We start from the raw sequence: 25,325 nt of genomic DNA on the forward strand, positions 1-25,325 counted from the left end.
GGAAGAGGGGAGAAGGAAAAGGACTGGAGAGGTCTAGGAAAATGGGTAGATTTTGGGAAAGTCACCTGGAATCGCAGGTCAGGGGAGACTTATTGCACTTTCTAGAACTCTCCAGTCCTCTGTTGTTGAGCCATTATGGACTGTGAGACAACAGCTGGCATGTATTTCTTGATGCAATAATTTACCAACAGGTGTATGTATTGTAGAAATTTATTTTATGAACTTCTTATGTGCACATAAGAAGTTCATAAAATCAATTTCTACGGTACATACGGCTGTTGGTAAATTATTGCATGAAGTCTCCAGTCCTTTTCCTTCAACCTTCTTCCTTCCCCTTCAATCCCTCTGCCTGAAGGAGGAGCCAATGGCTCCGAAAGTTTGCCTAATTACAACCCTATTAGGTGTGCGTGTTCTGCCGCCACTTGGTGAGTAGATTTCTTATCTATCCAATTAAATTATTTTGTCGTAAATTGATTGTTTTTGTTGTTATATTACCACTGTGTTAAGATATACAGGGTGGTAAGAAACAGTCTGAAAAGTTTGTAAGGGTGTTTCAGGGTGAGTTTTGATGAGAAATAATTGATAAGAACCATATTTGATAAACTGCACCATTTCTCATTTAATCAGTATTGAAGTTAGACAATCAGGTTAATGTGTGCACAAATCCAAGCAGCCTGTCGGAGGGAGTATTGCAAAGTGTGCTCTTCTTCGGGTGCCAAAGGGAGAGGGGAGGGTAGGGGAAACAGGATGATACTGAGAATCTAAACTGCAGCCAATAGGTCAGCAGTCCAGTGCGCTATCACCTATCTTACGAAAACAACTGACACTGACTGTATCAACTTGTGTAGAGGATATGGAGAACAGGAAGAGTGATTAGAAAAAGAGCATTACTGTTAACCTGCATTAGTCCATGCACTCAAGCAGATGATGACGTTTGGTTTCAGGGTACCTGAAACAGCCAATTTGTGTTTTTAAATGGTTACTTCCAATGCACATTCTCAGGAACAGGTCAATCTCTAAAACTTCCCAATCAAAACAATGTACCATATTATTTTAGACAATCATTAATTACAAACCGCACTTGGAAGTTCTAAAATGGGGTACTCCGCAGAAAACTATGGGTCCGTAAGTTACACCGCATTCAAATGCTAATTACCACTTAAAATGAGCCTGTTCAGAAATGATAAATTAAGCTAGGAGAGCAAATGCTGTATTTCAGCGCTAGGCTAACTATCATCGTTGTGTTCTTCAGTCCAAAGACTGGTTTGATGCAGCTCTCCTTGTTGCTGTCTCCTGCGCAAGCCTCTTCATCTCCAAATAAGTACTGCAATTTACATCCTTCTGAATCTGATCAGTGTGTTCATCCATGGTCTCTGTTTACAATTTTTAGCCCCCCCCCCCCCCCCCCCACTTCCCTCCAATACTAAATTTATGTCTCAGACTGTGTCCTATCAACCAATCTCCTTTTCTATTCAGGTTGTGCCACATATTTCTTTTCCCCCAATTCTATTCAGTCTGCCCATCTAATATTCAGCATTATTCTCTAGCTCCAGTTTTCAAAAGCTTCTTTTCTCTTCTTGTACGAACTGTTTATCATCTGTGTTTCACTTAAATACATGGTAACACTCCCTACAAATACTTTTAGGGAAGATTTCTTGACACTATATATATCCTTCCCTCTTTCCTGACGAGGCAACCGTTGGTTGCGAAAGCTAGAATTTTGTGTGTTTGTTTGTGTGTCTATCGACCTGCCAGCGGTTCGTTTGGTAAGTCACACCATCTTTGTTTTTATTATTCCACGTAGGAAAAATATATCTAAAAACAAAGATGATGTGACTTACCGAACGAAAGCGCTGGCATGTCAATAGACACACAAACATACACACAAAATTCAAGCTTTCGCAACCAACAGTTGCTTCATCAGGAAAGAGGGAAGGAGAGGGAAAGACGAAAGGATGTGGGTTTTAAGGGAGAGGGTAAGGAGTCATTCCAATCCTGGGAGCGGAAAGACTTACCTTAGGGGGAAAAAAGGACAGGTATACACTCGCACACACACACATATCCAACCACACATACACAGACACAAGCAGACATTTGTAAAGGCAAAGAGATTCGGCAGAGATGTCAGTCGAGGCAGAAGTACAGAGGCAAAGATGTTGTTGAATGACAGGTGAGGTATGAGCGGCGGCAACTTAAAATTAGCGGAGATTGAGGCCTGGCGGATAACAAGAAGACAGGATATACTGAAGGGCAAGTTCCCATCTCCGGAGTTCTGACAGGTTGGTGTTAGTGGGAAGTATCCAGATAACCCGGACGGTGTAACACTGTGCCAAGATGTGCTGGCCGTGCACCAAGGCATGTTTAGCCACAGGGTGATCCTCATTACCAACAAACACTGTCTACCTGTGTCCATTCATGCGAATGGACATTTTGTTGCTGGTCATTCCCACATAGAAAGCTTCACAGTGTAGGCACGTCAGTTGGTAAATCACGGGGGTGCTTCACATGTGGCTCTGCCTTTGACCGTGTACACCTTCCGGGTTACAGGACTGGAGTAGTGGTGGTGGGAGGGTGCATGGGACAGGTTTTACACCGGGGGCGGTTACAAGGGTAGGACCCAGAGGGTAGGGAGGTTGGTTTGGGGATTTCATAGGGATGAATTAAGAAGTTACGAAGGTTAGGTGGACGGAGGAAAGACACTCTTGGTGGAGTGGGGAGGATTTCATGAAGGATGGATCTCATATCAGGGCAGGATTTGAGGAAGTCGTATCCCTGCTGGAGAGCCACATTCAGAGTCCGATCCAGTCCCGGAAAGTATCCAGTCACAAGTGGGGCACTTTTGGGGTTCTTCTGTGGGAGGTTCTGGGTTTGAGGGGATGAGGAAGTGGCTCTGGTTATTTGCTTCTGTACCAGGTCGGGAGGGTAGTTGCGGGATGCGAAAGCTGTTTTCAGGTTGTTGGTATAATGGTTCAGGGATTCCGGACTGGAGCAGATTCGTATGCCATGAAGACCTAGGCTGTAGGGTAGGGACCGTTTGATGTGGAATGGGTGGCAGCTGTCATAATGGAGGTACTGTTGCTTGTTGGTGGGTTTGATGTGGACAGACGTGTGAAGCTGGCCATTGGACAGATGGAGGTCAACGTCAAGGAAAGTGGCATGGGATTTGTAGTAGGACCAGGTGAATCTGATGGAACCAAAGGAGTTGACGTTGGAGAGGAAATTCTGGAGTTCTTCTTCACTGTGAGTCTAGATCATGAAGATGTCATCAATAAATCTGTACCAAACTTTGGGTTGGCAGGCCTGGGTAACCAAGAAGGCTTCCTCTAAGCGACCCATGAATAGGTTGGCACACGAGGGGGCCATCCTGGTACCCATGGCTATTCCCTTTAATTGTTGGTATGTCTGGCCTTCAAAAGTGAAGAAGTTGTGGGTCAGGATGAAGCTTCCAAACCATAACCAAAAAATTTTTTTTCCGCTTTCAACACTACCGCTGCTATAAAATCCACCGTTTCTAGTTCACAAACAGTTCCTTTCACCTATTAGACAACCATTTCGGCTAGTTCTAATAACTTTCGCTTTATTTCCATTTCAGTTTTTCCCACATCATTGATCATTTTTAGCTGCTTCTCACAGGTTTTAACGTCATTATTTCTTCGTCAGACAAGTGTTGCATCATTCTCATAATCTGCCACCACAAAACCACTCCTTTTAATACATTTACACGTAGTTTTTTCGAAATTTTCCCAAATTTCTCGACCCTTTAACGTGTTTTGGCGGCAACACAACCACCTAACCTTTATGCACATCGTTGTCTACCAACCCAAGTTCACCACAGGATGAACACAGCCGAGATTTAACCAACACTTTTTCGCCTTTTTTCACACCAGATCTCCAGTTGCTTTCTAGTTCACCTTTATCTCTCCCTAGATATTTTTATTTTTATTTTCATTTTTATTTTAATTTTCATTTCAGCCTCATGTTACACTTTCCACCTTCTAATACCATGTCACCCTCACAACACCCCCACAATGACCCCATTAAGTTTTATTTACATTCCCTCCACAAACATGTCTTCACCCTAGCCAGATTATGCTCCCATATTTTATTTTCTTAGGCTTGTCTGACATTTCGCATTACCCCCAAAGGCCTCACACTTCAAGTTCCCATCTCTGGCTGCAACCCTTCTTTCCATCAGTCCCTATACCAGTTCCAAACTGAACAATCCATTGCCCTCACCCACCTAATCCTTCACCTACACATCAACTCAGCCAATGAACACACCCGTCAACTCCTATCCTTAATAAAAGTCCTCAATCTTTCCTCTCCCACATCCACCCCGGCTGTTCAGAGCATCCTCCTACAGGCCAACTGCAAATTAGAACAGCATGCCACCCTCCACCTCAAAAAACTATCCAATCTCCTAGTTTGCCACGTCCGGAAAGGCAACTCACTCACCCTTCACAACCTTTCCAGCAAACCTCAACCTCCTCTCATTGCACACAAACCCAGTCTCTCCCATCTACTCAATCTCCCACTTCCAGCTCCACTCCCTCCAAAACCTCAAAATTCAAATCAACACAATCTGGAACCACAAAACCCTAGTTCAGTAGTTAACCTTTCCTCCAAACCTCTCTCGCAATCCGAAACCTCTGTCCTATCCAAAGGCCTCACCTTCAGCCCCACTCCCAGATTCAACCAAACAGCCCTCGTCAAAGATTTACTGTCCTACACTCATACTCTCTGCTGGAAATATCACTTTGCCACGAAGAAAAATTATCCTAATCCTACTCCTAATGATCCAACTCACCAAGACACTATCCAAATTGAACCCTGCCTGGAACAGTTCCGTCCTCCGTCACAGTGGGACCCACCTCCTCTTCCTCAAAATCACCCTCTCCAAACCTTCCAGGAGTTTCTGACTTCCAGCCTTGCTTCTCAATCCTTCTTAAGAAACCTTAATCCTACTCCCAACATCACCACTGCTGAAGCCCAAACTATCCGTGATCTGAAGGCTGACCGATCCGTCGTCATTCTTCCGGCGGACAAGGGTTCCACGACTGTGGTACTTGATCGTCGGGAGTATGTGGCTGAGGGACTGCGTCAGCTTTCAGACAACACCACATACAAAGTTTGCCAAGGTAATCCCATTCCTGATGTCCAGGCGGAGCTTCAAGGAATTCTCAGAACCTTAGGCCCCCTACAAAACCTTTCACCTGACTCCATCAACCTCCTGACCCCACTGATACCCAGCACCCCTACCTTCTTCCTAAAATTCACAATCCCAATCATCCCGGCCGCCCCATTGTAGCTGGTTACCAAGCCCCCACAGAACGTATCTTTGCCTACGTAGATCAACACCTTCAACCCATTACATGCAGTCTCCCATCCTTCATCAAAGACACCAACCACTTTCTCAAACCCCTGGAATCCTTACCCAATCTGTTACCCCCGGAAACCATCCTTGTAACCATTGATGCCACTTCCTTATACACAAATATTCCGCACGTCCAGGGCCTCGCTGCGATGGAGCACTTCCTTTCACGCCGATCACCTGCCACCCTACCTAAAACCTCTTTCCTCATTACCTTAGCCAGCTTCATCCTGACCCACAACTTCTTCACTTTTGAAGGCCAGACATACCAACAATTAAAGGGAATAGCCATAGGTACCAGGATGGCCCCCTCGTGTGCCAACCTATTCATGGGTCGCTTAGAGGAAGCCTTCTTGGTTACTCAGGCCTGCCAACACAAAGTTTGGTACAGATTTATTGATGACATCTTCACGATCTGGACTCACAGTGAAGAAGAACTCCAGAATTTCCTCTCCAACATCAACTCCTTTGGTTCCATCAGATTCACCTGGTCCTACTACAAATCCCATGCCACTTTCCTTGACGTTGACCTCCATCTGTCCAATGGCCAGCTTCACACGTCTGTCCACATCAAACCCACCAACAAGCAACAGTACCTCCATTATGACAGCTGCCACCCATTCCACATCAAACGGTCCCTACCCTACAGCCTAGGTCTTCGTGGCATACGAATCTGCTCCAGTACGGAATCCCTGAACCATTATACCAACAACCTGAAAACAGCTTTCGCATCCCGCAACTACCCTCCCGACCTGGTACAGAAGCAAATAACCAGAGCCACTTCCTCATCCCCTCAAACCCAGAACCTCCCACAGAAGAACCACAAAAGGGCCCCACTTGTGACAGGATACTTTCCGGGACTGGACCAGACTCTGAATGTGGCTCTCCAGCAGGGATACGACTTCCTCAAATCCTGCCCTGAAATGAGATCCATCCTTCATGAAATCCTCCCCACTCCACCAAGAGTGTCTTTCCGCCGTCCACCTAACCTTCGTAACCTCTTAGTTCATCCCTATGAAATCCCCAAACCACCTTCCCTACCCTCTGGCTCCTACCCTTGTAACCATCCCCAGTGTAAAACCTGTCCAATGCACCCTCCCACCACCACCTACTCCAGTCCTGTAAACCGGAAGGTGTACACGATCAAAGGCAGAGCCACCTGTGAAAGCACCCCCGTGATTTACCAACTGACGTGCCTACACTGTGAAGCTTTCTATGTGGGAATGACCAGCAACAAACTGTCCATTCGCATGAATGGACACAGGCAGACAGTGTTTGTTGGTAATGAGGATCACCCTGTGGCTAAACATGCCTTGTTGCACGGCCAGCACATCTTGGCACAGTGTTACACTGTCCGGGTTATCTGGATACTTCCCACTAACACCAACCTGTCAGAACTCCGGAGATGGGAACTTGCCCTTCAGTATATCCTCTCTTCTCGTTATCCGCCAGGCCTCAATCTCCGCTAATTTCAAGTTGCCGCCGCTCATACCTCACCTGTCCTTCAACAACATCTTTGCCTCTGTACTTCTGCCTCGACTGACATCTCTGCCGAATCTCTTTGCCTTTACAAATGTCTGCTTGTGTCTGTGTATGTGTGGTTGGATATGTGTGTGTGTGCGAGTGTATACCTGTCCTTTTTTCCCCCTAAGGTAAGTCTTTCCGCTCCCGGGATTGGAATGACTCCTTACCCTCTCCCTTAAAACCCACATCCTTTCGTCTTTCCCTCTCCTTCCCTCTTTCCTGATGAAGCAACTGTTGGTTGCGAAAGCTTGAATTTCGTGTGTATGTTTGTGTTTGTGTTTGTTTGTGTGTCCATCGACCTGCCAGCACTTTCGTTCGGTAAGTCACATCACCTTTGTTTTTAGATATATTTTTGCCACGTGGAATGTTTCCCTCTATTATATATATACACGGCACTAACAAATTTCTCTTCTTTTGAAACACTTCTTGCCATTGTCAGTCTACATTTTATATCCTCTCTCTCCACTTCAGCAGTCATCAGTTATTTTGTTGCCCAAATAGTGACACTCATCTACTACTTTAACTACCTTGTTTTCTAATCTAATTCCATCAGCATTGCCAGATTTTCTAAAATCAAAGATTTCCCTGATCTCGTCATAGTCTATAATTATCCTCACAAGAAGCTCTTCAACTGTGTCTACTGGAGTCTGACAGGCAATTTTTCTCACAAGCCCCTCCCACACAAAAATTATTGGGGTAAGATGTGGCAAATGAGCTGGCCAGGGCACTGGACCACATCAGCCAATCCTCAGTCCACCTCTTCAGATAAAATGCTTCTAAATCCTCACATAACTCCAGTATTGCAACAGCAAAGTGCAGCAATATGCCGTCATGTTAGAACTACATTACCAGGCAGACTGCCAGAGGAACATCGTCTAAATTCAACAGAAGGGCGTTTACATGGAACACTAAGCACATTTCTCAGTTAAAACGAGGAGTAAACAGGATGGGACCCAACAGACACCTGTAATACCTGTCCAAATATTAACACCAAACTTATGCTGACATGAAGTAATACAGGTGGTATGCATATTTTCATTATTCCAAGTGTGGCTGTTTCAATAGTTGAATGACCCTTCTTTGGTGAAATATGTCTTTTTCCACAACACCGTTCTTTCGAAATATGGAATCTATAGATGGTATGGAAATAAGTTCTCATCACATAGGAAATCCAATACCACAGTATGTGAAACCTGAAGTGACAAACAAATAGATTCATTTTACCATGTTTAGTTTTCATGGCATAATTTAAGAAACATCGAAAATGTTTCCTTCAAACTGAAAGTTCCGCACGTAAAATTTTCGTCCAGCATCAACTTTGTAAACAGCAGAACTTCCAGTCTCCCTCAGTCTTGTATCTATCACTATAAAAGTATCTGCACATGAAATAATGTGGTTAGGAAATCTTTCGCTGTACATTATGTGGACCTCCTGTGCATTTTAATCCACAGCACCATATGCTAAATGCATCAAGACATATCCATCGAAGGAATACCGATGACACACCATGTCACCACTATGTTCACTGCTGTGAGATGTGTTTTGTCAAGCCTACCTCCTTCGTTCACCTATCATACCTCTTTCCATGTAAATTCACAGGTAATGAATACTTCTGATGAAAATTCTGCTACACAAGCAGATGGCATTAAAATCAATTGTTTTAACTGTGTAGATTGAAGTGCACAATACAGCTGAGCTGTTGGCCCAGGTTCAGTCCTCACTGCCATCCAATGTCCAGGTTTTGTGCCTCTCTTTCTTAGTTTAAGGAAACCAAATGAAGAAAAAGTTTAGCAACACTGTCTCTGGCAGGCTGCTTTAACTTGCACAAGCAATGACCCAAATGTTAACTTCAATGCTAATTAAACTGGAAACAGTGCAATGTATCGAATTTTTTGCTTAACAGTTATTTCTCAGCACAACCTATCCTATAAGATCCTTACAAGCTTTCCAGACACTTTCTGACCATCCTGCAGAATACGACTGCCTTTTATAAAATCATAATAATTTAAAACAAATTACACTAACATAAGAAAGTCACAACACTAGATAGGATTTATATCTCTGTTATAAACTGAATACAGTGCAATTATTCCACAGGACTTACGGCTGCTTCTTATTAAAAACATAAAATACTTTTACTATCACATGGTACATTCTTACTAAAAGCAACTTTTTATGGAAAAAGCACTAGGTTAAGAATATTTTTTAAAACTTATTTGTTAGGTATTATGAATATAAATATTTTCTATGTTATTATCAACAATGTCGCCACCATCGCCTTCAAAATTAATGATTGAATTATTCATCACATCACCAATCTCACACCAGTATTCTCAAGTTTCTGGATTCTCTATATCCAGGCAGTATCCACTCCAATCATTTTGAGTTGCAGTTCACCATATGAAACAAGGATCCTCTCAGAGCACGAAAAAGGTGAGAATGCACCTCTTTAAAAGACAATGACACAAAAGTAGGGGGTCAGTAGCTTCAGTTATCATTCTACACCGATATTCTGCAAATCACCATGAGGTTCATTGCAGAGGGTACATCCTTTATCATTTATTAGGGTTTCTTTCCGTTCCATTCACATATAGTGTGCAGGAAGAATGTTCGTCTGAATGCCTCTGTGCACACAGTAATTATTCTAATCTTGTCCTTATGATCCCTATGTGAGCAACACATAGCAGTTTGTAGTATGTTCCTAGAGCCATCATTTAAAGCTGGTTCTTGAAACTTTGTTAATAGACTTTCTCAACATAGTTTATGTCTGTCTTTAAGACCCTGTTCCTTCAGTGTGCCTGCGACACTCCCACGGATTAAACAAATCTGTGGCCATTCGTGTTGCCCTTCTCTCTACAGTTCAATATCTCCTGTCAGTTCTATTTGATACAGTTCCCACACACTTGAGCAATATTCTAGGATGGGTCAGACGAGTGCTATGTAAGCAATCTCCTTTGTAGTCTGATTGCACTTCCCCAGTATTCTACCAATAAAGCGAAGTCTATCACCTGAGTTACCCACAACTGAGCCTATGTGATCATTCCATTTCATTCCCCTACAAAGTGTTACACCCAGGTATTAGTGCGAGTTGGCTGATTCCAACAGTGGCTCATTGATATTATAGTATAGGATACTACGTTTTTTTTCATTTTGCAAAGTGTTTAGGTTTATGTTTCTCAACATTTAAAGCAAGTCGACAATCTTCGCACCACTTCAAAATTGTATCAAGACCTGACTAAATATTTAGGCAGCTTCTTTCAGATAGTGCTTCATTATAGATGACTGCATCATCTACAAAAAGCCTGATGTTACTATTAATATTGCCTGCAAGATCATTAACATACAACAAAAACAGCAAGGGTCCCAACACACCTCCCTGGGGTACAGCTGATGTTACTTCTACATGTGACGATGAAACTTCATCCAAGATATGCTGCATTCTCCCTACCAAAATGTCCTCAATCTACTTACAAATTTCACTTGATAACCTATATGATCATACTTTTGGCAATAAGTGGAAGTGTGGTACTGTGTCAAATGCTTTTTGGAAATCAAGAAATACTGCATCGACCTGATTGCCTTGATGCAAAGGTTTCAGTATGTCATGTGAGAAAAGTGCGAGTTAGGTTTCATATGAGCTATGTTTTCAGAATTTGTGCTGGTTGGCATTCAGTATGTCATTCTGTTCAAGATACCCGATTATGTTTTGAGCTCAAAATATGTGCTACGAGGGGACAACAAATCGATATCAGGGATACTGGATGGTAGTTTTGTGGATCACTTCCACTACCCTTCCAGCAGACAGATATGACCTGTGCTTTTCTCCAAGAACTAAGGACGGTTTTTGTTCGAGGGTTCTACAATAGATTCTAGTTAGAAGAGGGGCTAACTCAGCCACAAATTTGGCACAGACTGAGATAGCTATTCCATCAGGTCCTGGAGCTTTGTTCAATTTTAATGATTTCAGCTCTTTCTCAACGCCACTGACACTAATACTTACTTCATTCATCTTTTCAGTGGTACGAAGATTAAATTGGGGCAATTCTCCTGGTTTTTCTTTTGTAAAGGCACATCGAAAACGGAGTTAAGCATTTTGGCTTTTGCTTTCCTACAATCAGTTTCACTTCCTGTCTCATTCGCTAGGTACTGGACACTAACTTTGGTGCCACTAACAGCCTTTACACAAAACCAGAATGTTTTTGGGTTCAGTGAAAGACCATTTGACAATAGTCTGCTGTGGTAGTCATTGAAGGCATCACAAATTGCTCTCATGACAGTCAAATGCATTTCATTCAAGATTTCCTGTCTATAGCCCTATGCTTTATTTGGCACCTATTATGCACTATTCTCTGTTTCCTTGGAAGTTTCTTTATGGTGACTGTATAACATGAAGGTTCCCTCCCATTATAAACCTGTTCTACTGGGTATATATCTATCCAGTGTATAGTCAACTATTCTTTTAAACTTGAGCCATAGCTCCTCTACATGCTCCTGTCCTGTGCTGAAAGTTTCAAGTTCCTCAATGAGATATGACAACACTGATTTTTTATTTAATTTGCTGAACATAATGTATCTTTCTGCTTGTTTTAGTTGTTCTTTGTACTTTGGTTATCATTGTTGCCACAACCGCATCATGGTCACTGATACCAGTTTTGATGTGGACATCCTCAAAGAGGTCAGGTCGATTTGTTGCCATTAGACCAAATATATTTCCATTGTGAGTGGGGTTCCTAGCTATCTGTTCTACATAGTTTTCAGAGAAGGCTTTTAATAACATTTCACAGAATGTCTTATTGTGCCCACCGTTAATAAAGCTACAAGTTTCCCAATTAAATGTTGGATGATTAAAGTCTCCACTGATAACTCAGGGTGTATACGTGGACAAGGAAAAAAAAATCCCGGATTTCCCGGTTAAAAATACACTTTCTCCCGGGTGACAGTATATTTTCCCTTATCAATCCTTTGAATGGTTATGGTTTTATACACGGGCGTACAATTTCCTGGCACTTTAGAAAACGAAACGCAGAGAAAAAGACACGTTTTGGAAATATCTTTGATGTGCAGCAACATGTACGCTGCGTATTTTCGTATTACGAAAGCATACATTGGAATTACACCAAACACAGCATGTTACTTTCCAAATCATTGAAATCGAGATTTCGATGCGCTTTTGTAAGCCGTTTGTAGCTCATGTCACGTGATCTCGCCAGCCGTTGACAGCGGATATTCAGAGCATAGGACACGTGATGTAGTCAGCCAACAGCAACATCACTGTTAAGTAGCACGAACTCACAAACAGGGAAAGTTAATAGTTTAAATTAATATACATAGTGTTGCTAAAAGAAAAGAAAAGCTTTCACATATAATATTGGTCTCAAGCTGCAAGAGAAGCTAAGCTTTCGCATATACTGTTGATCTTTTTTGCGCGTGTTACACTTTAAGATATATCACACAAATGTGCCAGTAAAATTTTTAATAATGACATAAATGTCTGATCTTCTGGATTCGAAATTCTTCTAAATGGCTCATCTTCAGGGTTCGAAATTCTTCTAAATGGCTCGTCATCAAAGAGTTGATTTTTAAATGAGAGTCAAATGCTCTGTGATTTAATAAATTCATGGTACATTCTTGTACATACCTCAACTTACGTAAAAGGATATTTACTTTGAAAGTAACGCTTTTCAAACCACCATTCGCAATATTTTCCCGCGACCTGTTACAAATAGGTACGTTTCAGCAGTTGCCAGAGTTGCAGATAACAGGCGACACCGTGCATGGGTAGCTACCATGACATAGGAAGCCCCTATGTACGTACATGTAAAACATTGAAAGATAAAAAATTAGGTCATAAAAGAAAGAAGAGCCTCGGAATTTCGTGAACCGTATTAAAATGTGCACATTTAAAGTGCATACTTAAAGGGCACATTCGTATGTCCAGATTCCCAATGAAGTAGACCTCAACCTAATATTAAGCTTTTCAGTGTGGTTTTCTGGATGTAAATTTTCTTGGTGCACCAGTACTGTATCGTATCATATCATGTTTGGTTCTTTATTATGGCATAATGCCATAAGTGCTAGAAAATGAAAATGTGCACTTGAAATGCAGTGAACAGTTGAAACTAGCCAGTACTGTGGAATTAAACATTTCGTTTCAAATACATTGACTGCCTCTGCGGAAAAGGTTAACAAAAGTAAAATTTCTTTAGCAAACAGACAAAAATAACTTCATTGTTCCACAAGGCGATTAATGCTTGACTGTCAGAAAGGTGGAAATAAAATAAAATCTGAAACTAATGACATATTTCAGCCTTCCGTAATTGTGAGATGTGTTTTAATTCACTTGATAGCTCCCAGCCACAGATATCCATTTTGTTTTCATTTGGCGTGGGAGTAAATGAAGGGGAAACAGCATAATCACTAAATGTAAACACGGGTCACGTGGAGACTACCTACTATAACTCAGACTGCTCTGCGCATCAGTCCCGAATTTACGATGTTTGCGAACTGGGTAAATACTAAAAAAAAAACTGAATTTTCAAAATATGTTCATCTTGTAGCGCACATCTTTCTGAAAAGTCTGAAACATAAAACATATGTATTCAAGGAAATGTAAGAAATATTATTTGGTCGTAAGTATGCCTAAGTGCAGTGCCACACCTCTTCATAAAGCATTTTTCTGCCATACGTCCAAGCTATATTCAGTAGAGTGGAAACTGAAATGTCCTGAGGTGCCTCTTCTGCTCCCAGTCGGCTGGTTTGACAGCCTGCCCCTCTTTAAAAAAATCTCGCAATTAATAACAGATGGGATTATTTGTAATCGAGAGCACAAGAACTCTTCAGAAAATCTGAACTCTTGATTGCCTATAGTTAATAGTGACATAAAATTAAATATAGCATATATAAAACCAATACTGACAAGAGATAAGCAAGAAATTACACATTTCTTCAAACCTTAGCACCTAGTATTTTTTCTCTCTGATCTTGCTACACCTTTACATGGCGTGCTTTCCTTCCTGCGAAAGAATCTATTACCTCATCAAAGTTCGTCAAACGTCTTGCTACATGAAAAATCGAAATGTCATTATCTAATACTGAAAAAGCTGTTAATACAAATAATACTCTAGAGTGGTGTGGTTTCTCGATCTGATTACGTCTATTTTATCACTGTCTGCTAGATAAAACAAAAAAAAAAAAAAAAAAAAAAATAGTTTCACAATAGTTTCACATTTCATTCATACGCACCAGCTTCTCAAGCATGAGATCGAAAAGTAGTATTACGAAATTTTTATATAAATTTGGGATCGTCTTGTTCTTCCATAATTTGTGCGATGTCCCCGTTTCTTCTCCTTCCTCGTTCTAACAAACAATTTTGTCATCACCAATTCTGTAGCTATTGCTGCCACTGTCAAAATTTGTTCGCTGATTAACTTTATTAACCCTGCCAGACTCACAGGTTTAGTTGTCCCACGATTATTTTCCGGTTAGGCGTTATTACGTGTTTGAACAACACGTTTTCCGCTTTACTTCCAGAATAGAACTTACGCAGCTGCTAGCCGGGGACTGTACTACTGGTCCTTACTAGTGTAGCGATTTGGCCAAAAATTTTCTGTCAATATTTCGTTTTCTTGGGTACACCGAGAATATAATACGTAATCTTCTCACCTGTTATTCCTGTCAGTTGTTTATTTCCATTCTGATGGTCTGAATCTATGGATTTCGCTAGTAATTATAACAATGGTGATCATTCGCAAACCCAATCAACCACATAATCAGACAGCAATTGGCATTCATCCGTTTGGCTTTACTCCCTCAGCTCATATAGCCCTGTCCCCTTTTGTCTGCAGAAAGTTTATTTCTAGATGCGACGAGGATTCTTCTGACAGATACATCATGTACACTGTGCTTGCATTCAAAAGTCAACTTATGATTCAATCAGAAATCAACTCAAAATGTGTTCAAAAATGTTCAAAAACCAACAAGGAAGCATTTCAAAATCATATAAATAATCGATAGGCAAATGTGCGCTGGATGCTAGGTGCTTTGTGAAACAAGTTTTTTTCCTCAAGAATATGAATTTGGCAACCCCTTTTCCCGGTAGTATCTAGCTGCTTGCTGCGACTGCTTGCACAGCCAACAGCCACATTCCTGTTGCCAGAAGCGGGAGAATCTACTGCTCAAACGTGACTCAACTGCGCTTGCACATGAGCCCGTGTGTAACTGCTAAAACAAGTCGACTGTAAAGAGTTGCAACTTCATGCTCACTGAGGCAATTTGTTGTTATTAAGCACTGCCTAGTCTTCCTAAAGCCTCTGACACATTTTCAATTGGCAGACACTTGCATGAGCACTGTGTGTAGTAGTTGTATATGGCGCATTTCCTTTGCAATTTAAGTTATTTTCGTTTTTTCCCTGGTTTATGTTTTATTGTTGAAGTATTATTCTGCAGTAGCGGGATACAGTAATATCCTTTGTTAGAGTATCGGTTCTTACCAGTCAAAATTACAAAAATTTAACTGAGAACTAAAACAACGAAAAATTCCCAGAATTCAAAAAATATCCCAGGTTTTTCCCGGTTTTCTCCCGGATGAAAAAATTCCCGGGTTTTTCCTGGATCGCCGAGTTGTCCTGGGTCGTATACACCCTGTAACTACAATATGATTGGGGAACTTAGATACAAATGGACTGAGGTTTTCTCTTAAGTTTTTGATTACATAAGGATATGAGTGGTGTCTGACAGAAGGATCCAATAACTTTTTTATGCCCTCCCCCGATACTTAGCCTTGTCCAAATAATATCACATACAGTTTAGATTTCTGTATCGGTGGATTTAAATTTCTTATCAACTGCAACAAATACACCACCCCCATTTCCATTTTGCCTATCCTTTTGATGTACACTCAAATTTTACCCAAAAATCTCATTGCTACCAATTTCAGTTTTCAACGAGTTTTCTGTACCTAATATGTGAGCTTCACTGTTTTTCATGTGCTCTCTGAGCCCTGGCACTTTGTTGCAAATGCTTCGGCAGTTTACCATTAAGATTTTAATACTCTCACCTATGGGAGGCATTTCTTTCAATCTTACACTGATACTTCTGGGTTTCCTACAGTTATTGTTATCTGGGTTGGATGGAGAGTCACCTAACTAAAAAACTCTTGTGTGCACCTGACACACAGTCAACTACCTAACAGCAGCCTGTTTGTAGTGCATGCCTGACCCATTTAGGGGGCCCTACAGCTATCAACTCTGTGGCACAAGTCCAGTAAAATGCAGCCTAGCTTGCCACAGAATCTTCCAAGCCTCTGGTTCAGTCCTTCACTTGTCTCAGAACCAAAAGGCCACAATCAGGTCTGGGGCAATACCGCAAATTGTTGAAACTCTATGTGCAAGGCTGGTCGTCTTAATCTTCTCTGCCAGTTACTGGAATGATGTAAGTATGGTGTTGGGGCCCGAGATGACAGGCATAATTTGTTCCAATGTTTGCCACAATCTGCAGTTGGTTGCACCCTGTTCCCTCAATGGCTGCTGGAGTAGCCTCTTCAACATGCTGAATGAGGCATCCAGGCATTCACACTGAGTGCACCTGGTGTTCCTATCTGCAATTTCCTTAAGGGTTACCATAATTTGCCATATGTTTGAACTGCCGACCTTTAAATACACCCCTACCATTCTGTGTATGCCTCCTCTTGATACCGGAGAAACAAGTTCCTCCAAAACTGGTGACATGAGTCCCACTTGCTCAATTTCAGTTTTAGTGATAGATAGCACCTGAAACTTGTTAGTTAGGGGGATCAGTAGAACACCCCGAGTCCTTTCTGGTCCTTGCCCACATCCTACAGGACACTTAGATCTATCGTTGACATGCCACTCACAGTCAAGTGGATGAGTAATGACAGATTCTGTGCTTTCTGCAGAGGAGACAGGATCTACGGGAGAGGATAGTACTTAAGGTACTGCTGGTAACAGTATCACAGGTCCAGGACTCTCAGGAGCTCTTCCAACACACCAATTCACAGCAGCTGTCAATCATTTTGACAGTAGTCACGGCAACGAATGTCAAACAATTCAGCCCATGTTTGAGAATGGCATTCACAGTGGGGCTGCATTTTGGCTAGTGTAAAGTATTACATGGCAGTGAACAAACAACTTTAAATTAACCCCATTGATTATCTTTTATTGTGTCAAGTTAAAAAGTTGCTAATTTCCTGTAAGAATTGAAGCAAATACACAAAACGAGATTTCTATTAAGGTAACTCAAAAACCTGTGGCAAAAATTATTAGTTTCCTAAAATGTTTTGAAGTTAATTATAGTTGTTAGCATTTGTCTTTTAACAAAGAATAGTCTAAATCATTTTACCTAGTCTCTGTGGAGAAGCATTCATGCTCACCATGTCCTCCTCACTGCCACTGTCTATATATGTATGTCTACCACTCTCTCTCCTTTTGTCTTTCTTTCCCCCTGCCACTGTCTCCAACACATCTAGAAAGTTCAAAAATTCTGAGGGTCCAACAAATTTCTTCCCTTGTACCACACGTTTAAAACTCCTGTCAAAACTGCGCCCTCCCCTATACCTATGTGTTAAAGTATACCAGTCTGGGAGGGTCCAGACTCTCCTAGTTCAATATATGGTCTCAACTATCTGTACATTTCACTGTCCCTCCTCTTTCTTTCTTACTCCCACAGATTCTTTCACCAGCTATTTCTCTTTCACTTTTACTGTCAGTGTCACTCACTGACTACCACAGTCTCCTCATTTTTTGGCTCCCAGTGCTATTGTCTTCATCCCTCTTTCTATTTAAGTGCCACTTTCTCTCTTCCACCATCACCGCCTCCTTTCTCTTTCTCTCCCAGTGCCACTGTCTCCTCTCTCTCTTCCAATGTCACTGCCTCTCCGCTACTCTCTTTCAGCACATAGAAGTGCGAATATATATGTTTGCATGCCAAAATATTTGGTGAAGGAGGCGGAATGAGGATTCAGGCAGCTGGTTCCCTTCCTGTTACTGTTGCAGCAATGTGCACTGCTTATACAAAACAAATCCTGAGAGGTCAGTAAAGACTGGACAGTTTATTTATATATATACATATTTATATGCAGTCCCAAACAATCAGTCTTTCTGCTCCATTAAGTTTCGGGAATGCAGCCGCATGTATTCTGCTTCTTCTTCTAATATTTCGGCTGTATACCTTTCAGCCATCTTCAGAGAGAGCCGTACGACTGACGCTCCAGCGCTCGCTCCATCCTTTTAAACTCGCGGACCGCGCCACTGCGCATGCGGCCACAGATAAACAAGGCGCCAGTGATGTTGATTGGCGGCAAAGACGTACAATATGCACGAGTTACGTCTGTGACTGCGCATTCGATCCATGCTGGGAGGTCGATATATTACTGGGAGCTGAACTGTAGCGACGTCTTTGTAAGTTCAATATTGAAAGTGCCGGATTCCATGATTTATCTAATGTGAAACCGCTGTCTCTATTAATTAAATTCTTTGTCAAGCGGATTTCAATGGCCTCTTTTACTACGCTACAGTTCAGCTCCCAGTAATATATCGACCTCCCAGCATGGATCGAATGCGCAGTCACAGACGTAACTCATGCATATTGTACGTCTTTGCCGCCAATCAACATCACTGGCGCCTTGTTTATCTGTGGCCGCATGCGCAGTGGCGCGGTCCGCGAGTTTAAAAGGATGGAGCGAGCGCTGGAGCGTCAGTCGTACGGCTCTCTCTGAAGATGGCTGAAAGGTATACAGCCGAAATATTAGAAGAAGAAGCAGAATACATGCGGCTGCATTCCCGAAACTTAATGGAGCAGTCTTTGCGCCGCGAAAACCTGAAGACTCACAATCAGTCTTTCCTTCTCAATTCGTCTGGTAAGTCTCCACTGACCCGGGGTTCTGGGTGTCTTTTTGTATCCCTTTCCCTAAACCGTTCAAGTCCTTTTCCTTCGTCTCTCTTCCTTCCCCTTCAACTCTTTGGCCAGAATAAGCCACTGGCTCTGTAAGCTTGTAAAAGTTAAACCTGTGTGTGTGTGTGTGTGTGTGTGTGTGTGTGTGTGTGTGTGGTGTTCTGCTGGTGCTTGGTGAGTAGATTTTTCATCTATCCATTTACATTTAATTTATATAATCTGATGCATTTACACACTTTGATGCATATGAGGATGTGTTGAAAAGTAATGCCTTGGAAAATTTTTAACAGATGAAGATTGGATGGAGCCAATTTGGGACTGTACTGAGGGACTGTAGTGATGATTATTGATGACAATGAACCAAAAGAATCTGATTACTGCCGTTATTGTAGATGTCACATCATCCATGTGCAGTCTGGCATTGTCATGCTGAAGGAGAAGGCACTCCATATGTGGATGAACTTTCTGAATTCAAAACTCAATTACAGTTATTTCTCATGCACCAAAATAGTTACATTACACATTTTATTTAAAAAGCTCTAAGAGTTTTCACATGAAAAATTTGAAAGCATTACTTTTCTGCACATGTAAGTAAATTATGTGTAGAAAGGATGAAAAATAAATATTATGCTATTCTTATGGGTGAAAAGCAAAAATGATGATGATCTGATTGACATTCTACATTACCTGAACTCCGTGGAAGGAATCTATGTAACCAGGTTTCCGACAACCATCAGACTCCAGGTAGCCCAAAACTTCATCGAAATTTCTTGCTTCCATGACCAGATCACTAACGCACAACATGAAGAGATTCTTGCCATCTGCATTCTTCATATTTCTGTATAAAATTAATCAGATTAAAATCTAAGGAACGACAAAGTTGGCTCAAGTATGTGAGGACTTCATGTATACAGTTATGTTCCATGTAGTGTTTACCTCAAAAAGTAGTAGTACTGGAGAGCCTCCAACGGATTTGTAGCTTCAAACTTTCGGACATAAAGCATTATTAGCCGCGCTAAATTTAACCTTCTTGCAGGTGGATCATCATCCGGTTCTACTGACACTATAAAAACAATTTTTTCAGTATGCAAGACAAGTTCAAGAACCAAATTCACAAGTTCCTTAAACTAAACCAGGAACTCTTAAGATGTCTAATCACACAACTACCAATGACACATTAAGTCTAATTAATTTAAACCTTCACATCACTGATTAGAGGCCTTTAAACTGCAGTCCTCAAGACTTTTTTTTTTTTTTTTAATTTGACGGTGATTTGTATATTTTATTCACTTTTTGTAAATTTATTGTATTAATACAGATCTAAGCCAAATAATGAGCTTCAACAATGTTATTTCAAATTCTTAATCTTCTACACAATTCAGTGCATAGTAAGCTGGATGTGCAAACCCCCTCCCCCACCCCCACCCCCCAAAGAAAACACTCATCATCACTGGCCACTGCAATGTAGTTAGTAAAAATTCTGATGGTGTGAAACTGCATCTTCCGAATGTCATCATTATTAATCCTGCCTGTTGTTGTCACTAAGCTCTAATTCTGTTCTAAGTGGTTGTTAAATTTTTGTGAGGCAAACTAAATACTGAAGCACATGCTTCATTCGTCAGCTAATTGCTATGCCTATTGAAATAATAATTGTCAAGCAACATTCTATGGCATTCCTTAGGGCTCTATAATAAACATGCCTCCATCTCACACATCCCAACATACAAATACAAACCAACTGGTTGGTGCAATGCAAACACTATGAGTTTACTGTTTTATTCGTGCAGCAATCATATTTATATTGTAGTACTTTGGAAGATATAAAACTTTGAAATGAACTAATCATTTGTAGTAGCCCAGCACATATTGAAGATGGTGTAGGATTGCCATGTTCTGTATGTCAGACAAAAGCTCATCTTGAACATAGTGCATTTAGAAATATGAGATAAAAATCTGTACTAATTTGGTTTTGGTAATCACTAACATGACAGATAGTTAAGCGCAACGGGCTATGGGAAACCTAGCCATTTCCAACAAAACCTAGCAATTTTAAACAACAATAAAAAAGAACGAACCCAATAGCCAGAAAATTAATGATCCTGTTGTCTATGAACCACCCCTTACAAAACTTGGAAGAACAAGAAATGCTCAATGTGTGTTATTCTTCCGATGTTTAAAATACATCCAAAGAAGTTGGATAAATCTTCAATGAAATATCACACATGTTGTGCCTTCCGCGTAATATCCAGGCTGTTCTGGGAGTTATAAGATTATAAGGGGAGGAGGGGGAGGGAGGACGCAGGGGGGGAGGGAGGGAGGGACTTCTTGGTTATGAGCACATACACTGCTCAATATATTTGCTTTATGATAATTAGTAAGCTCTTCACTATTAAACACAACTTATACCTTACTTCTGTCATTGTCCACCTACAAGACAAACAATTGAAAATGTATATATAAGGAACTCACACAATGGTGTCTGTATACTTGGCGGAGCAGCAAGTATACTTTGTTCATTAAGAACAAGGGCGATGTGAACTGCATGCACCTTCAGCTTATCTGTTCGAGTAAGGAATTCAATAGCTGCCTCAAACTGTCCAGTAAGGAATAACATACTGAAGTAGAGCATTGGCTGTTCAGAGGCATTATAATGACTTTCACCTGAAATAACAGAAGTCTTTATTTACAGTTACATCACAAGTCTTGAAAGGTTCTAACTAAAACAAACATGCTGCTTCAATCCAATATGTTCACTGATACGTAGAATACAAATCACAACAACACAAACTTCATATTAAGCTACACAACCCTGGAGAAACGATTTTTCAGTTCTATGGAAGTTAAAAATTCTTTCACATCACTACAGCGACCATGTATGTTTAAAATAAATGAGAAAGACGTACCAGACACAAGCAAACAGTGTTTACTGCTAAAAATCGTGATTTTTATCTTTTACCTTATATCCTCCATCTACAAAAACCGTCTGGCTCTCCTGAGGAAGCAAATGCTTAGAGAATTTACAATGATTCAAATGTTGTAAATATTAGTAAAAATATTAGTAGTTGTAGGAAGAAGGGACGAAGAGTGACAAACAGAGAGGGGAGGGAACTTGTAAGATGAAAAGGTGAAAGGGAGTTAAAATTATTATTTGTAACCATAATTACAGTAAACCTGCAACAAAAATACTGTCACTTTTGAGCTAGCATCAACATATGTAAGCTATGAGAAGTTGGTTTATAAATGAGTCAGTTACATCAATTCATGTGTCCTGAAGTGAAGGGATTCTCTACAGATTTTGTGTTAAGCAGGTTTGAAATATATCATAACTAGATTTACTTATAAGCTTTAAATAAATAAACTATCATGATAAAATATATTGATAAATATAGGACTGTACCTTGTTCTTCCAAAATCAAAGATTGTAGTTCAGGATAAGAAAATTTTGTCCCATCTGCACTATTACATATCTGAGACAATTTCATCCATAAATAGTCATCTGCTGTTTTAATAACTTCTGAATGTTCCTCCGAAATATCACATGCTCCAAGTATTCCAAAAACGGCCCTGTAAGATTTTACATCATATTCAGAGCATTTCATCAATGAAAACAACAATTTTCACAGAAAACAAATGAAACATTCTGCAAGCACGTCTTCTGTGTGAAAAGTTGAGATATATTAAGCTCCCTGAATTAAGACTTCTACCCTCTGGAGTAATGCACAAAACTGACGAAACATTTTGCCTGTCTGCTCCAGCTGCATGTATAAAAACCTGACACACACACAAAAGACCCTGTATACTGCACTGAGAAGTTGGAGAAACCAAACATCGACCAAATGACATCCCGTAAAGACTTTACATTTTTGTTTAGCAAAGTGACTCCTACTGATTCTCTGGAGCATGTCCGTCCTATTTTCCTGCAAGATATCACCAAACTTTTTCATGCATGTCTCGTCACAAGCTATTTCATGCAGAATGCGACTTCTATGAAAAGCTGGAAGGTGTTGCCATCAGTAGTCTACTTAGTGTAGTGATGGCCAACTTCTTCATGGAACATTTTTAATTACAGGTGCTGGACTTGGTATCTTGTAAACTTACGGCATGGTACAGATACGACTATGATACCTTGACTGTATGGAGCCATGGTGAGGAACAGCTCCGTTACTTCGTAAGACACCTGAACGCTCTCCATACAAACATAAAATTTATCATCGAGGTAGAAAAGGACCAATAGCTACCCTTTTTTTATATTCTGGTCACAAGGCCAGCGAAAACCTGGGACAGAACACGTATCAAAACCAATCACACACATGCCACTAGCCGCACGAATGATCAAATCGCCACCGAGCAAGAAAAAGAGAGCAAGATGAACATGTGAGGTGCAGCACCTCAGATATGAGATGCAACACCTGGAAAACATTCTGAGGAGCAATGGGTACTCCATCAGTTACACAAAAAGTTTACAGAACCGAACATTCCGCAAAGTGACACATCAGAAAAAGAAATGTCAGATATGGCCTTTCTGACATATATTCCCAGAGTGATGGACAGACTCTGCCGTATATTGCGCAAACATGATGTAAAGACTATTTGTAAACCCGTGAAGCCGATCAAAGAGTGTCCCAGATTGGCAAAGGAGAAAAGGGACCTACATGGACCCACTTGCAAAGTTACGAATATATTGATTACCGTGTACAGGTGGAAATGTCGATGCTGGAATGACTGGACGATCAAACAACACCAGGACCACCAAACATAAGCAGCATTACACGTTGCGGCAGCTAGAGGAATCTGCCATGGTGGAGTACATGCTGTGTGAAACCGACCACATAGTGAAATTTGCCAACATGGAAGTTCTTGCTGTAGAGAAAAGCTATTAAAGCCACTTGTTCAGGAAAGTGCCAGAAATACACAAACATGACAATAAGTTCAACATGAAAGAAGGAAGCCTCAAGGCGAATGGATCCTGGATTCCTGTCTGCAGAGAAGGACCACTCAGGGGAGAACCACAGCGGAAATGACAAAGAAAACCCCTTTTACATTGGTGCACAAGCTACATATAATCTCAGCTGTGGGCTCAACTCCAGTCTATTACCAGCATGGAGGGTTAAGCTTTGAGTATGCCAGCCTCTCATGCTAGCGAAATGTCAGGAAAATTATCAAATATCAGTCAAACAACCTGAGACAGAAGCCAACAGGCAACTGGCTGTAAGAAGAGAAAATAGTAAGAAGATCTGGAAATATGAAGTCTTTACCTCTGGTTCATACAAAGCAGCAGCTGTAACAAAAGTTGGTGATGAGTCCAACCACCAACATTCAACAGGAAAGAAGCAACAAGCAACATTATATTTCAGTATTCTGTCAAGATAGACAATTTCAGTGACTGGTGAAGGCTGCACAACCATTCTGACTTTTGCAGGGATTTAGATTGTCCAAAGAGAAGCCAAAATTTGAATTAATCAATGGGAAATGCAAGATGTAACATAAATAACTATGTTGATAGACCTCAACTCACCAACTGAAATGATCACATGGCATTCTCGTTTGGGAGACTCCTTCTGGGGTTGTCTATTTGACACCACTTCAACGACTTGTGTGTCAATGAAGAATGAAGATGAGACTAAATGATTATGACAACACAAGCACCCAATCTCTGACCCATACAGGAATTGAATCTGTGATCTAGAGACCACAAAGCTAACCACTAAAACCAAGTCAGTGTAAGCTGATCCCTAACAGCTGCAGTGGGCTGGGTGCAGCAGCTTTGTGTGTATATCTCAACCAATAACAAAGTGATTTTGGGAACATCTCTGTGGCAATGCCTCAGTGTTTTCACAGCTCTATAGATGGCTATCTTTTTCACCAGCAGCCATTCACACTTCGCAACTGAAAGCTGACAACAGCATTGCAACCAGTCAGGGATCATCGTACATTGTCTCGACTATAGACAGCTGAGAACAACTCCCAAAATAGACAGACTGTATACACACACGAGAAAGTGTACTTCTGATGTGGATAAGAGTGCGTCCATGTGTGTGGGGCATGAAAGCATGTGCTTTGATGAAGAATACTGTCTTAAAGCTAAAGTTTAGTTAGTTGTCATCCTCCGACTGTTAGCTGCAGGTGGCAGGAAGTACATATTATATAGTGTGTTCCAGGACGAACGGTCAATATTCAGGGATACGAGAGGAACACTCTTTTGAAGCAAAAAACTTCAGGTGGACACATGCCCCATTCTGAATGTACGTTTGTTTTTGGGCTAGTGGTACACACACATATATGTGTCTTACCTAAATCACTGGATTGTTTGCATTATTACAATTAACAAGCAACTGAGATCACCAGACTTTACACCATTAGATTTTTGTTTATGAGACTGAAGGAGGTGCACAAATTAAAGGTGAATGTGCAAGATGAACTGCATGGTAGCATCATTGACATTGCTGCCCTTGCTATGGAATGTGCAGAGGCACTCAGACAAGCAATACAACATGTTCTCCCATGAACACACCGAAGGCATTGA

General features: G+C 41.1%; 1 protein-coding gene across 5 annotated transcripts in view; it reads right to left on the reverse strand.

Annotated features, from left to right (window-relative positions):
- LOC126237028 (nuclear pore complex protein Nup93-like) overlaps positions 1–25,325 on the reverse strand; it is a 227,053-nt gene that overhangs the window by 95,386 nt on the left and 106,342 nt on the right. For all 5 annotated transcript variants that reach the window (XM_049946779.1, XM_049946778.1, XM_049946777.1 and 2 more), the window contains 4 exons: positions 22,200–22,366; positions 21,272–21,463; positions 19,739–19,865; positions 19,490–19,640 (listed from right to left, as the gene is read on the reverse strand). In XM_049946779.1, coding sequence (XP_049802736.1) covers positions 19,490–19,640; positions 19,739–19,865; positions 21,272–21,463; positions 22,200–22,366 — 637 coding nt within the window. The remainder of the gene's footprint in view (positions 1–19,489; positions 19,641–19,738; positions 19,866–21,271; positions 21,464–22,199; positions 22,367–25,325) is intronic.

Source organism: Schistocerca nitens, chromosome 2 (assembly GCF_023898315.1).
Source record: "Schistocerca nitens isolate TAMUIC-IGC-003100 chromosome 2, iqSchNite1.1, whole genome shotgun sequence".
NCBI classification, from domain to species: Eukaryota; Metazoa; Arthropoda; class Insecta; order Orthoptera; family Acrididae; genus Schistocerca; species Schistocerca nitens.